This window comes from Arctopsyche grandis, chromosome 3 (assembly GCF_051622035.1).
Source record: "Arctopsyche grandis isolate Sample6627 chromosome 3, ASM5162203v2, whole genome shotgun sequence".
NCBI lineage: Eukaryota > Metazoa > Arthropoda > Insecta > Trichoptera > Hydropsychidae > Arctopsyche > Arctopsyche grandis.
In genome coordinates this window covers 3248901-3265332 of record NC_135357.1, presented here as the reverse complement: position 1 = coordinate 3265332, position 16432 = coordinate 3248901, and the positions used below count along the sequence as shown (strand labels likewise).

The following is a 16432-nucleotide window of genomic DNA, read 5'->3' as shown; positions in this document are numbered from 1 at the left end:
ATAAATATTGAAGGAATCATGATGTTTTCAAATAAGCATACATTTTTATTTTTATATATAATATATTTAAAAAAAAATCAAACGATACAAAAACAAGAATTCTGAAAGTGTGAAATAAAAGTTTTATCGATCATATTCATTATATGTGTAATATAATATTATGTAAACGTAATCATTGTTCGGATTAAAATTAAAACAAGTGACCTTTTATTATATTGTTTTTATTAAAAGAAAACGAAAGCGGTACATACACACACACACACACACATATATATATATATATATATATATATATATATATATATATATATATATATATATATATATATATATATATATTTATTTCGAATGTTATACATGTTTTTAGTTTTGCATACATAAATTTTATTCGTACAGTTAAATAATGGACGAGTACACATTTATATGATCGATGTACATGTAATTTTTTGGTTTCGACGATGTTTTGTGACTGAATACAAATACGACACGCACAAATTTTGCAAACGGACAAAGTGTGGCGTATCTTTTTCGTATACGAAAGAGTACATGTATAATATCTGATATAAAAATATTTAATTAATAAAATAATAAAAAATTTGCTTATATTTTTGTACTATAGGTCGTTGAATGAACAAATATAATCGGTTGTATTAAAGCGACAATTAAATTATATACAATTAAAATGAGAACTTATGTAACTATGTATGAACTTTCATGTTTTGATCGTATACTGATTTTACGTCAATCATTTCATACAGTTTTTTTTTTAATAAAACTTAATAATAATTTACACACAAACACTTAAAAAAAAACCGTAAAAATCAGACGCGATAAGCTTTAATATTTATATGTATATAAAAAAAAAAGATAATTTTATACATGTATGATAAAATATATGGCAGAAATTGAAAATTTTAAGCTCGTTCAATTCTTAACAATTGGCAGTGAATAATATTTCCAAAGCGAATATTACAATATGTCTTATTTTAAGGCATAGAACGGCTTTAGCCAAATTTCACATACATATAAAAATATACGAGAGATTTTACTGTTTTTATTGCAATAATTTGATCTCATCTCATGATGTATAGACATTTTTCACCGATGCCTTACTTTAAGGGAGCTCGTCGTGCTTGCTTCCGTTGCCGTCCAGTCTCTTCATCTGAAACAGATCAAAATCACATTATATTAAAAAAATTATATAAATACACCTCATATGTACATATGTAATAAAAATTGACATCAGATTAAGTAAGCTTAAAACTTACTCCATCATCGGGAACCGTCCATACTTTAATTTCCGGCTTCGGAAGCTTGTAATTGAATACAAAGTATAAACGCAAAGATTACATCAAATCATTGACTGTGTAAAATGATGTGAACTTTTACCTCTTTTTCATCTCCGAGCGCCAACGAGTATCTCTGCGGTGGCGGAGCAGCAAAGCCTTGGCAGTAGACGAGGGATGCGGCGATTCCTCCGAGGATCGGACCGACCCAATAGATCTGAAATCACAACACATGAACATTATAAACCAAAAGTGCTTCGAAAATATTAAAAACCTTTTCAGGTACGGTTTCAGTATACATATATTGACAGGTGATGAGTTTTGAAAATGGCCGCGTAATTACATTGTGTGCTGAACAGAATTAGCCGTGAACAAACGAGATTGACAAACTAATAAAAAACTAATTGTGACTTTATTGAATTATAGCCGTATGTATAACTATTGTATGAAACGGGTCGTGCAAATATTTAGCTTGGCATTGGAAAACTGCTCGGGCCCTGCTTTTATACACGTATTAAATGAGAATTTATGGTCTTTAAGTCAATATGCTTTTTTAATGATTATTATGGAGCTGCTAATTACAATGCACATTGTTCATTAGTATGAATTTCATCGTGTGTTTTGAAAGTGAGCATTGTGATGAGGTATGCTCGTATACATTTGATTATTTTATTTTATTTTACACTTGTAAATTTGGCTATATCCAATCAATAGATCATTCCTTTTGTACAGTCGAAGTGTATTTTCAGTTGTCACATATTCCAACTGGCGTTTCAGGTCATTCATATTCGAATACAATTCAACTAGTAAATTATATCCCTACAAGCGCAAACACACTTTCAACAATGTGCGCCAGTTGTAATATATATATATATATATATTTTTTTTTTATTTTTTAAATCAATATACACTCGCCATTACAGATTTGCTCCAATGCGACGGGTGTACGTTAACGAAATACAGAATACATAAACAATCAGAAATCAGAAATACAGCAATACATACATATACAATCAGAATATATAGCATATAACAATAAATCAGAAATAATAATCATAGAGACATCTATGGATTATTTTTAGATTTTTTTTTGTATACAATTTTTATACATATAATAAATACGAAATTATAGAGATGTCTATAGAGATATCTATAGATTTCAGATTACTGTGTATAATTATTACAAATTATACACAGGCAGATTTTGTGACAACAGGATTAGATCTAATACCAATTTTCAGGAACCGTTTCAGCAATGATCAGATAAAATTGGCAAACTCTGATAGAGAAACGATCGATTTGGAGTCACAAAACCCCCAAATCTAACAAGCAGTGGCGAGGACTCGAGCCTTTGACCTCAGTGGTGCTAAATATATACGCTACCACTAAGCCAAACTGCTGGCTAACAGTTGAGTTTTGTCAGTTCTCGTATTTTTACGAATGCTTTAGAATTCAATAATGCGTTAATATTTGTTAGATAATGAGTACCGTAGAATGTGTTCGAAACAAAAATATGACTTCAACTCAAGTGAGTACATATATTTCAAGTCGAGTGACGTTTTCACGAAAACCTAACCTCTCCATCTAACCTGGTACAAACTTATAGTTGAACTGTATTTTCAGTTGTAATATATTTTGACCAGTTGGAATGTAATTCGTCATATGAATCAACTTGTGTGGGTTAGACAGAATATATTCCAACTAGTCAAAATATATTAAAACTGAAAATACACTTCAACTATAACGGTAGTTGGTATCAGGCTAGATCAACTAGTCAAAATATATTACAACTGGAATGCACACTTCAACTGTAGATACATATGGAAGCGCTCAGCTCTGTTTGGGTTAAAAAATGTATATAATAACAGCTTTGATTCCTCTCTTATTAAATTGACAAAAGGGAACAAGGCTAATTTTTATTACGATCTAAAGACAGTCTAAATTTGGTTAAGATAAGATTTTATGAGCTGATTTGTCGCCTATATTGAAAAAACTAAACCGATTTTCACAAAAATTCTGAAAAGTGTGTGGAATTTATAAATATATACTTCAATATAAATAATAATAAATTTGAACGGAATAAGTAATTCAGATGTAAAAAATTTGAATAATTTATCCGCGTCGGGGAATGAGTTAAGACATTAAAATGCAAACGCGCTGCAAATTTTTTCGCACAGATTAGATAAAACGCCATTAACCACCTACTCTTCAATTATGCAATAAGCTAAGGGTACATTTACGGATGATGTCATGCGCGTCATCATCTCCAATGCTATTACAAATTGTTAGTAACGTTTGTCTAAACTTTGAGCAGCATATTATTTTTGTCACATACAAAATAGTTACCGCTCCGCTACAAATGGCTGCAAACCACTCGGCCGCGTGTTCATTTCATACTTTTGTCTCGGCTTTTGCCGTTTTAAACTTGCCAGAAAGATCCAACTCAATTTTAAGAATTGCCAATCATCAATGTACATCGAAATGTCATCTGCGCAACCCCATGAATATCTCGTCTTTCGTACATGCTGAAATTCAATCGAAATGAGCATGCAGTCACGTAGTTTGCAACCATTTGTAGCAAACCCCTCCGAAACGACAAATCGATCAAAAGGCAATTTGGTCTTGCACACCGTGCAAGTTTGCGCGCCATTGTCGCGTTTCAACAATCATGCCGCGCGCAGCTGGGCACAGAAACAATAGTTCAAACAACCCGTGTATATTATATGTAGAAGATTAAGCAGATATTTTTACAATGGGAAAAAATGCGGAACTGATTCAAAAATAAACTTTCCCAGTCACGAACGATTGCTTACAGCTGTTTGTGTATATTTATTTTCATTGCACAAAACAAAACAGAGTGTGCTTTTATCATTTCAAAATGGCGGATCATGTTTCGCGGAAGTCGTCCATTACAGATGGTTATGAATTGAGCCACATTCATTATCGGCCACACTCCTTGCAACCCACTCTACAATGTGGTCCACACACGAAGATTCGTCTTCTTTTTTTATTTATTTTCTACTACGGTCACTCACCCAGTGGTTCTCAAAGTCTCCAGCGATGACGGCCGATCCGAATGAGCGGGCCGGGTTCATGGAGGATCCGGTGTAGTCGATGGCCATCAAATGACCCAGAGTCACTGTCATGCCGATGGCCAGAGGCGCCATGAATTTGGAATCGGGTTTGTGCTCGTCGCATACCTGTCAAAAACAATGTCACAATTAGTAAACGCATGACCAAAAGTAGTCGCCATTATATATATATATATATAAATATATATATGTATTCGGTTGGTTATCCTTCGGATGGTTTGATATGAAGATGAAGGTTGCTAGTTTTTTAGGACGGCTAATGTAAGGGCAAACCATTAATAATCCGATGAAAAAATCATAATGTTATCATCAATTTCTCCAATGGATCACAATAGGCAATCATGAAAACCAAGCAAGGATTATATTGGGCATGGTAAACGGATTATTCCGCAAAAAGCAATCTCGCACAAGTCACTAAAATCTCGATCACGGAACATCTGGCACTCGAGTTTTGTTTATTTGTTGAAAAATCAACAGGCAACAGATGTAGAAATTCATAAAAATAAAGAATAAATATAACAAAATAACATCTGAGCCCAATTATAGATTTTTACAAAATACATAATATATCTAGTACATATAGACAAACAAATGGAAAATAAAAGAATAAAAACTAAAATATGACTAAATAGGACAATGCATAATTAAACGTAAAGTGATATAATATAATTGGATAAAGAATATATAATAGAAATAAAAATGGATCAATCAATCAAGACTCTTCTGATGGCAGTTCTGAATTGAAGGGCTCGGGGCAAGATAGTGTCAACCATAATTTTGATTCAAATTTTCCCGAATATGCCATCTATGTAAATTAATCATTTTACATAGGATGGCATATTCAGGAAAATTTGGACCAAAATGATGGTTGACACTATCTTGCCCTGAGCCCTTCAATTGATGTAAGGAAATACCGAATAGATCAACCTCATTCAGCTTCCCGTTAAGCATACGATAAACACGCTGTAGATAGGCATATTTTAAGGAATTCGTTTTGAAAGGATTAAGTGAAAATAGTGCAACGTGTCTAGAATACCTAACTGGGATCCTGAAACCAACCTTACTCGGTAAATCGGAACAATCCAGGAAACCATTTAGGAGCTTAAAAAATAATGTAGTATCATTGAGTCGTCGCCTGACAGAAAGATTGTTCTCGTTAGTACAATATTCCGATTGATGGAGTTTTTGGGTGCCAGATGCGCCGTGATCGAGATTTCAGTGACTCGCGCGAGATTGCCTTTTGCGGAATAATCATCGAACGATTGGATACTTGTTGCTCATTGGATTTTCATCTCATTTCAGAAAATTGGCAGCAAGTAGACACATTTTGTTACGAAGCATAGTTGAAACTTTAAATTTACGATTGCTATTAGTCAGAAAATAGGAATCGCATATTTTATGGAGTGGTTCTCATTTTGATCAAACATTTTCATCTTCTCATCTAAATATATGTAGGATTTAGTTGTATACCCTAGAATAATGCATGTATGAATGATTAAGTTGGCATGCATGAGTAGAATGAATGATGAGGTTGGTAACATATAATGCGGCAGCCAGATCGTTGTAGCGCTCCGCCGAGTAAACAATGTTTTAAACCGCTGAACGAGTCTCATTTCACTCTACTGCCTATGTCTCTTAACAATTTGATTCTACATTTATTGGTATATAAAATGCAAATCTACAGCTTTCAACCTTAAACTTCTTATAGTATCATAATGTAGATGGATTTTTTCTGCCTGAGCAATGCTGGGTGCTATATAATATATATGTAGGTACATAAGCATTAAAATATTTGATTAAATTGGATCAATGGCGAGTAAGGTAGGTCAATTTGTCTCGACAGTTGATTTGACAGAACTCTGACAGGAGAATTACTCTAAATTGAATTATTCTTTCAAGAAATTGAACCCAATTTGGTTCAATCTCTTGATAATAGCCCACGTTCTGGTTTTTGTAAGTCAAACTTTTTGACTTGGGATTAGCATACTGAAGAATGTCCGTTTTGAGTGGTTTGAGCAATCGTTAATAGCTAATGTGGGTATAATGCGTTCGTGCGTCAATATATCGAGAGTGCGTTCACATTAACTACGTGCCAAATGTATCCACAATTGGGTTTCAAGAGTTTGCGAATGGTTAATGTGATCGATAGACAGGCAGTTTGAGCTCATCGAGCCCGTAATGGAAGAACGTTTCTTGTGCAATCAATATTTATGGGTTCGTAATATGCACGGGGTAACTTAAGTTGCGCTACAGGTATGAAAAAGTCATAAATCTAATATGATTGAGATGGCTATTACTAGAGAGCTATAAATTATTAATTTAGAACACATTACTTTAAAAGTTTTGGGTACCATCTGAGCACTTATTTCGTTTATCTTGCACGTGTGAATCTATTGTGATTCTTGTCGAGGACTTTATGATGATTTTATTTGATTTAATGTTAGAATTCACCGATAGATTTTTCAAAAGATAAGTCTCTTGTAAGATCTCTAGCTACGATTTTTACCGTAGAGACATACATTGTATTTCTCGATATTTTTTTGAAAAATCTTTAGGTCAATCGTAATTTCGGAATTATATTTGTAAAAAAACTAAAATTCCATACCAATATAAAAAAACCGTGAAAACTCATTGTTAACACATGCCGAACTGTGATGGATAGCGAGTGACCAGGACTTATATTTTATTTTATTTCTCCAAATATACTGAATATGAATACATATTTTATGAATTACACATCAAAAGCTCTATGATTCAAATTATGTCATTACGAAATAAAAATACTAATCAATATCCCTTGTATACGTGCTTCACAGATGCGAGAGAGAGGGGGAATTCAGTACGACGCGCTCAATGGACATCGTGAGAATGATATCCACCTTTTAATGACGGCTCTGTTTCAGCCGTTATTTTTTAATTTTTTTAATTTCCTGCACTTATTTTATATTATTCGACGCTTAATTATATTAAATAGTCTCGAGGATTTTGCATTATTTTAACTTAAAACAAACATTTTTAACTAGACGCTTGGCGTCCACCACAGTGGCTAGCGAATTTTTTTAGCGTAGTAAGGCAAATGTTAAAAATTATTACTATAAATTCAATTTTATTGTTTAATAGTATTGTCAGTCAAAGACAGAAACTGGGATCACCCAACCGATTGTACCTATTGTGTCGTGACCAATAGTCTTAGGGCGAAAACACACAGCGATGCACGTGGCATGTGGTTCTAAGAAAATGGTCCGTGCCCAGCCCAAATTGAACGCCCAGCATGCTCCACCCCAAAATGACCCTCTGGAGTATTTTTGGTAAAATTGTATCTTTGCTTGAGCGTGATCGATAACGATGTATCCCATATATGAAGAAATGTAGGGGACCACTCACAGCGGGGAGCCATGCACATGATGTGCCGTTCATCGCCGTGTGTTTTCGCACATCTATCAATTTGTTGGCTTTTGAGTATCAGAATAGTACACAGACGATTTGTCTGTGGTCAAATTTTCACTTAAATGCCCACCTTTACTTATTAAGACAGCTCCATACAAAATCTTACTACATACAAGTACACCTGGTTGCTGGTGTTGAAATAAATTAAATTAGGAATCATATTAAAGATGTTGAAAGTAATTACCCCGAAGACGACGAGTACGAGGACGAATCCTAAGAAGAATTCAATTCCGAAGCCTTGGATGCTGGAAACCTCTTTTCCCACGGAGGTTAAACCCAATTTTCCTGCAACTGCTTCTGGTGTGAGTGCCTATAGAAGAAAATAAAACACAAAATTAACCTTAAAAATGCTATTTAATCAAATACAATACAAAAAAATGAATGAAAACTACCTTCAAAATGGCTGATCCTGCAACTGCTCCCATACATTGTGCAATCACATACAAAACTGCTCTGGCGATGCTGATTTTTCCAGCTGCCAAGACACCAGCTGTCACAGCAGGATTTACATGACCACCGCTCACGTGTCCTATCGTCTGCAAATACACAATAATACCATGATTATAACAAGATCAAATTGATTTTGTCAATATGAATCATCGCACACGAGGAGATTCCATTTCCGACATGATGACAGCTCAAACACTATCTTCATGAAAACAACGTTCATACGAAGCACATTTGTTCTAACAAAAAAATTACTTCTAAAATTAAATACCAACAGCATCCAAATAAATATGCTTAGAGATTAATTAGCGAATACAGTATTGCGCATGCGCAAAAAAGTGTCTCGGTGAGCCACTGAATTAGGGTGTAATCACACAGCGGTGAATGTGGCACGTTTTTTTATTTTTAGATAGTTTTAAACATATAGAAAATATGTGAAGTTCATGGCACGCGTTCTTTCAAAACGACACTTTCAACCTACATATGTCGTTGAAATTGTATGGTAGTATTTATCCTTGCTTGACAGCGATCTACATATACCAAAACGACTCTTTTGATAAGGTGCATCCCATATTTGGGGTACACTGTTATTGATCACTGTCAAGTAAGGATAAAATATTACCGAAAATGATCCAAAGGGTCATTTTGGTATATATCACTGTTAAGCAAGGATAAATACTACCATACAATTTCAACGATATAGGTCGAAAGTACCGTTTTGAAAGGACGTGTTCCATGCACGCATGCCTTGAACGTCACATTTTTTCTATATGCTTAAAACTATCTAAAAAAACCCACGTGCCACATTCACCGCTGTGTGATTCGCCGTTATAGGCGCATGCACAGTTGTAACACACATGTTAGTTTACTTTTAAATAGTGGGTAGGATGGTTTTTGGCAATTTGATGAGGACCGTTTCAACAATGAAATCAGATAAATTGGCAAACTCTGATAGGAAACGATCGACTTGGAGTCACAAATAAGTCTGACCAGCAGCACTACGGATAATACTCGGAATAAATTCTTTTCAATCGAGGTGTGCTGCTGGTTATGTATGAAGAGAACAGCGGAACGGATTGAATTATTTAATTTATTAAATGACGTTACATAATTATGTATGCACATGTAATTGCTTAAAAGGAATGACCTTTGTGTATATGTATGTGTGGATTTTAATCAGGATTACATTAAGCGGCGGTTAAAGAATGCAGTTGAACTCGATCGCCTATTAAGTCATCATTCCAAAGATAATATTATTCGAATTCGAAATCGACTTGATTGATCTGTGGTGAATGACTTCAATGAAAAGGTTTGGAGTTGAGGATAAATTTTACCAAAAATATTATATATGTATGTAAATCTAAGTATGATTGGATATAAGAAGTTGACCTTCGAAATTAAAGCTTGTTTATTTGGTAACCCTTGACAGTCGCAATGTTTATTTTAATTTTTTGGATGCAAAACTTATTATGTAAGATACTTCAGTACCTACTCCAGTGTCTATTTTAAGCTTGAGGATGTTTGTTTAGAGAATTTTAAGTTGAAATGACGGCTTTGACATTGTACAATTTATTGCAACGAGGTTTCATGACTTGGCTATGTATCAAACTCATCATTTGATTTGATTTGTGTCAAGCATCTGTGTCAAGCGTTGGAAGGATTGGAAGAAAAATATCTATGAGTGGATGATAAGAACTTCAAAAGTTATTTCTACATCTTTCTATCTTCCTGATTGTTTTGGCAATCGAACGTTAATAAGAGAGAATAATACTAGAAATATTCAAAGTTGGATTATTTTTTAATTTTCTTACAGCCTTAATTGCACTGAGGAACAAAAAATTACGTTTTAATTTATTTATCGGAGCAGAGATTAATCAATTTTTACTAAGTTTAACAAAATTGATTTCATTCACCGCGGGCGCCGGGAATCGAACCTCGGACCCTCCGATCCAAACGCAATGTCCTCACGAGCCCGCGCCGCACGCCATATCCTCGCCCAGAATACGTGTTGTAAATACACATCATATGTATATGCACGTAATTTGTTGTGTAATAATAATATTCAAGGTTACGAGATTAATGACCGTTTGTGTATAATCGGAAAATATTACATTTTGTTAAAGTTAACTTTAAGAATTGAAAATTATTACAAATAAAGAATTGAAAACTATCTATGAGAGTCTACGAAAATAACAGTTCCGGTTCCGGATTTTTTTTTTAGTTTTATACGGGTATATAATAATTTTATACCTATGCGATGATATTTCATCGGGCTATTCACTAGTTATTTAAATAACAGTGGGCCAAATTTAGTAAAGATTGATTAGTCCCTGGGAGGTAATTTTTTTTGTTGCTCAGTATTATTAGGATATTTTTCCGTATCATTCTATCGTACATAACTTGAGACCAAATCAAAATCGCAATCCAATCAAAGATCATCAGCAACCACTTGTACGATACCTTCCCAAAACAATAAAAACCCAACAAAAACATTCAATTCACAAAAGAAAAGTCTGACATAAACATCACCCGGTCGAGCATACATATGTACATAACATGCACCTAAGGCGCACCTGTGCCTTTGAAAAAAAAACAAGATACAAATTAACATTCCCGCCATTGTTCATTATTGACGTATCACGTATACATAGATTTGCATTGTCGGGGTGTCATCTTTGAGCGTCCTGAATGTTAAATTCGCCGCAAGGAATGCGAATAGCACATATTGTGTATGTACCATGCAGTATGCAAAATGCACACGACCCGGCAGATTGACAGCGATGCAAAAATGGCATACTCGTATCTAAAGGGTCTGTCGAAATAGGAGTGAAAAATTCAAGGTTCGTGGAAATGTGGGCCAAGCGGAATGGTTGACACCTCGAGCCATTCGCGTTGACGTGATAACGCGCCATCATACATTTTAAATTAGACTAGATAAGCATCGTTTTGATGTCAATGCTTTCCAAATTTAGTAGGCGATGTGCAGATTGAGAAACTTTTAGTCGTGGATTGATCGGAAGCGATGGAATAATTAAATGGCGGGATGCTCGCTATTTATGTTGTTAAGTATTGAAGTCAGATTGGATGGTGATGATGATGATGACTATCTACATACATATACATATGTATATATGTGATAATTTTTGTATGGTCGTAGATATTTTTGGTCAATTGCTGAAGTAATATTTAAGATCCAAATATCAACTGATGTCTGATGACTCATTGGTGAATAGGAAAAATGCATGTACATATATACATAATGATTTCAAATGATGAGACTTGATATTTCGAAGAAGATGACGAGGTGGCCGAAAGAAAATGTCAAGGGCACAAAAGAAAATTGTTATTTCCTGAACCTATAGTTTATTAGTATATTTTGAGGATCCCTACATACAGATGGTTATACCGGTTTGACACGATTCAAGTAGCTTGGACGAGTAATTTGGACAACCGAATTGTCAAAAACGGTTGAATCAACTGTTGCCACGCTGCTAGTAACGTCCAAGTTACTCGCATCGTGTCATCTCGGTATTATACAATATTACTCCCAATTCATGAAATTGTTAAATAAAAACTGCTGTTTTTTTCATAAACTGGTAAAAAAATTTCGCATTTTGACATATTGTTCAATTTATTAATCACGTCGTCAAGTTACTCGTCCAAGCTATTCGCTTCGTGTCAACCCGGTATTACACAATATTACACGTAATTTAAGAAATTGTTAGAAAAATGCACAAGCCTGTTGCTTTTTTCATGAATTGGTAAAAAATTTGAAAGTTTTACATGTCGTTTAATTTATTATTCAAGTCGTCAAGTTACTTGTCCAAGCTACTTGCATTGTGTCATCCCGGTATTATACAATATTACAGCAAATTCATGAATTTTTTGAATAAAAATGCACAAGCCTTTTGCTTTTTTCATAAAATGGTAAAAAATTGACATTTTGACATATTTTTCAATTTATTATTCACGTCGTCAAGTTACTCGTCTAAGCTACTAGCATAGTGTTAACCTGGTATTATACAATATTACAGCAAATTCATGAAATTGTTAAATACAAATGCATAGGCCTGTTGCTTTTTTTCATGAATTGGTCGAAAAATTGACACTTTGACATGTCGTTTAATTTATTATTCAAGTCGTCAAGTTACTTGTCCAAGCTACTAGCATCGTGTCAACCTGGTAGTATACAACACCCAATTAATGAAATTGTTAAATAAAAATGCACAAACCTGTTGCTTTTTTCATGAATGTGGTCAAAAAGTCATTTTAACATATCGTTCAATTTATTATTCACGTCGTCAAGTTACTTGCATCGTGTTATCCCGATATTATACAATATTACAGCCAAATCATGAAATCGTTGAAAAAATGCAAAATCCCGTTTGCTTTTTTCATGAGTTGGTCAAAAAATTGACATTTTGACGTATCGTTCAATTTACTATGCACGTCATCATTTTGTTATTTCAGATTTTTTTGACAACCTTAATTGAAATAAACATAACTATGGTTAGTTAGAGTTGTTAGCCTGTTGATAGTGAGGCGCCATAGTTTCGTTTGCTAAATTCATGAAATAAGCAAAACAGTTCATGCGCATTTCATGAAATCGGTAGATAATTTGAAAATTTCACTAATTGGTTGTAATATACATATGTTAAGGTAAGTTGTCAGAAGGTAGTTGTCAAATTTGTATTAAATGTCTCCACATCACAAGAGAATGATCGCGTGTGGCGAGGAGCGCGACTTATGTATAGGTAAGTTAACAGCGCGCGAATCATTCGACTTGACTTTACTGGCGAGTTAACTTTTACAAGCTATGTAGTATACGACACAGCTCGTCTTCAATAAACACAATGGTCATAATTATTTAAATGATGCATTTTGCATTAGATTTAGTGGCCATTAAAAATGAATAATTTTTATTGCAAATTTATACAATGTCGAATTCGTCATACATTTTTATCGAATTAACGCACAAAACCACAGTAAGATAATACATTTATTATATGTATGTATATTTAAATTTTTATTGCATGTAAAAATGTCAAGGATAATTTTACTAAAATCGCCATAAAACATAAGAATTTTAACCCATTCATACATTTATATACCTATAAATAATAAACGCGTCATCGGTCATTGAAGAGTTAACCCGCACATCACGAACGACAGATATAAAACAATTTTACACTTCGTGATATCTACTTTTCATATTATCGATTACAATATCCCACCGTTCACGAATATTGTGATCGACTTGTCAATCGGTCGGTCAATAGTGTGACTAACAATGGACACGATCGCGAATAAATCAAATATGTATATGAATGAAAAAACCTTGAAATGCGTAATTATATCACGAAAAAAAATAATCGCGATGATTAATGTAAACCAGGTGTGCGCAACGTGCGTACTTTTTAATTGATTCCTATTTACTTATTCGATCGGAAAAACTTGATGTGAGAATTAATTTAATTTCGTACCGAGAATGTTACAATGTCAGTATAAAAATATGTACTAACAAGACAGCAATTGAATACAAATTTGGTATTATTCCTATTCTTTTTGTTTTGTGAAATTAACCCCTTATAGAATGTAAAGAAAATTTAAAATCAAATTGTTCATTTTTGGAATAGTGTATAGTTGAGTAATTTGAGCCATATTGAATAATATGTGTGTTGAATAATAATTGAATAATAAAGATGACCCTTTAATATTAATCAAAGCAAAAAAAAAATGCCGTTAAAGATGACCACTCAAATATGAATATCAAATTATGAACAATCCATATTTTCATTTCATTATATAGGTATTTAATGATTATTATAATATCTAACAAGTAACAATAAGTTAATACATATATGTATATTATATTTATTGTCAAAACGTAAATACCTTGTATACATATATTTATTATTTAGACAAAACTTTACACTCATAAATGAAACCGATTAAACTTAGAAAAGTAATAATTACGGAATATTTTAATGGTCATTATCAAAGTTTATCTATTTGTATTATTATAAAAATTTTAATTCAGTAAAATAAATAAATATTAATTTCTTTGTCGCTATTACATATATGTATATATGACGACTTGAAATGAAAATGGTTATTAATTATAAAAAAATTACAATGTGAATAATTAATAATAATCAACATTCACACTTAAGAAGTCATTTATTCTGTTACTTTATTTTTAATTAAATCCTTCATTAATTATCATTAAGGCTTGGAATATTTTAATTTATATTGAAAGGGTCAAATTGAACATAGTGAAGAATTTAAATAAAATAATATTTTATATTTATTTATAAACAATTACGCAATTGTACTATATGCACAAAAATTTATATATAACAGATTTCATCTCTATTAATATATGTACACATAATACATACATACCAAATTGGTCATATTTAACGGCAATTTACAATTAAAATAACTAATTATAAAAAGTTGGTCAATCAAGTCGTTTAGAAAAGGGTCACTTAAATCATATGTTGTAGCAATTCGTCGCGGCTTCATTACAAAATAATTTGAATTAAATACAAAACATCTATGAATATTTAAATAATCATTTCAGTAAAATAAAAAATTTGAAAATTATTAATGACCGTGTATCGATCAAATATAAATTTAACGGTCATCGTTCGATTCTTGCATCCAGTCGAAATGACCCCGAATGACCACACAACGGTTAAGACCCACACAAAAACACATCATCGACGATTAGGCGTTCTATTACATACAATGAGGTAAGATTTGCGGATTGCAACAAAACATGAGGTAACACATTGATATATGCATTCGCGTAAATAAATTTTTGACTTACCGATATTATCATGAAAACTGTCAGACCAAAGGTGAGGCCAATGAGGACTAGATTCGGAGGAGATGACCCATTGTCGGCAGCAATGTTGATCACGGCTCCACATCCGAAGAAGTTCAACAGAAGGTTACCTGGTGAACAATGCCACTTGTAAGTTCAATCAAAGATTTGTTTCAAATTAATGGTGTGCAGTCAACTAAATGATTATTTCTATAGGAAAAGTCGTTGACATGCTAAGATGCCTACAGATGGACCGATAATCTTTGCGATTTATCGATTGTAGTTATGGCTACCTTCATATATACATACATATATATATATATATATATATATATATATATATATATATATATATATATATATATATATATATATATATATATATACAGTGACGTCCCTAGACTACGTATATAGCGCCCTCAGGCGTAATTAAAAAAATTGCACTTTCTAAAAATATGATTACTAAGAAATTTGTTTCATAACTTACATTTTTTATACATTTTTATACGTCGTTTGATACATTTTTAAACGACTTTTTTATACCGTAAATATTTACATATATTCCGAAACACAAATTTATTTAAAATATAAACACATTTTAATGAAAGAATTAAGTTGTACTCATCTACATTGTACAAATATATGTACATAGATCAGTTCTGAATTTGTGTTCCATTTTAAATGGCAAATTATTTATAATATAAAATTTCAATTATTTTTTGTACATTTTTCTGTTTTGGTTTGACGCCCCTCTAAATGTGCCGCCCTTAGGCGCTGCCTTACATATCTATGCCCACGGAATGTTTCTACATATATTCAAGATAGCGATAGATATAAACCAAATCAAAATAAAAAGAGTAGGTTATTAAGCGTTTTAGAGAATCTTAATTTTTAATAAAATATTTACAAATTGAAGTATTAAAAAATTAAAAAAGGTTGACACTTATAATTGACGGTAGTGAACCATTTTTTGTAGGTAAAAGCAACTTGGCCGTCGATCTCTGCTTATGACAAATGGAAAGATAAATCGTCCAACTTTTTTTCATAAAAAAGTTCTTATAAATAAAATTTTGTAACCATATTGGAAAAAAATTGATCGCAGAAAGTAGGTCTTATAAATTTTATATATACATATTTTAAAAGTTTTATTAAAAATGGTAATGTTTAATAATATTTTGCATCTTTCAAAGACCTGCTACCTACTACAATGTCTACGAGCGACAAGTTGCACAGCTAATTGGGAATACAAATCATTTAGTCTGTTTACTAAAGCAGTAGGTTTTTAATTCAGAGCTAGAACTGATCATGTGCTTATTTCCCTATAAAAC

At 32.7% G+C, this 16432-nt stretch overlaps 1 protein-coding gene across 3 annotated transcripts in view; it reads right to left on the bottom strand.

The window, feature by feature from the left end:
- Positions 1 to 587: 587 nt before the first annotated feature.
- The window catches only part of Prip (aquaporin prip), a 45232-nt gene continuing 29387 nt past the window's right edge, over positions 588 to 16432 (bottom strand). For 2 of the 3 annotated variants that reach the window (XM_077427917.1, XM_077427916.1), the window contains exons 3-8: positions 15108 to 15235; positions 8218 to 8361; positions 8010 to 8135; positions 4322 to 4486; positions 1390 to 1503; positions 611 to 1162 (exon numbers count right to left, since the gene is read on the bottom strand). In XM_077427917.1, coding sequence (XP_077284043.1) covers positions 1115 to 1162; positions 1390 to 1503; positions 4322 to 4486; positions 8010 to 8135; positions 8218 to 8361; positions 15108 to 15235 — 725 coding nt within the window. In that variant the 3' untranslated portion in view covers positions 611 to 1114. Of the gene's footprint in view, positions 1163 to 1389; positions 1504 to 4321; positions 4487 to 8009; positions 8136 to 8217; positions 8362 to 15107; positions 15236 to 16432 lie in introns of all 3 variants that reach the window. The other variant, XM_077427915.1, reaches the window with a different exon arrangement.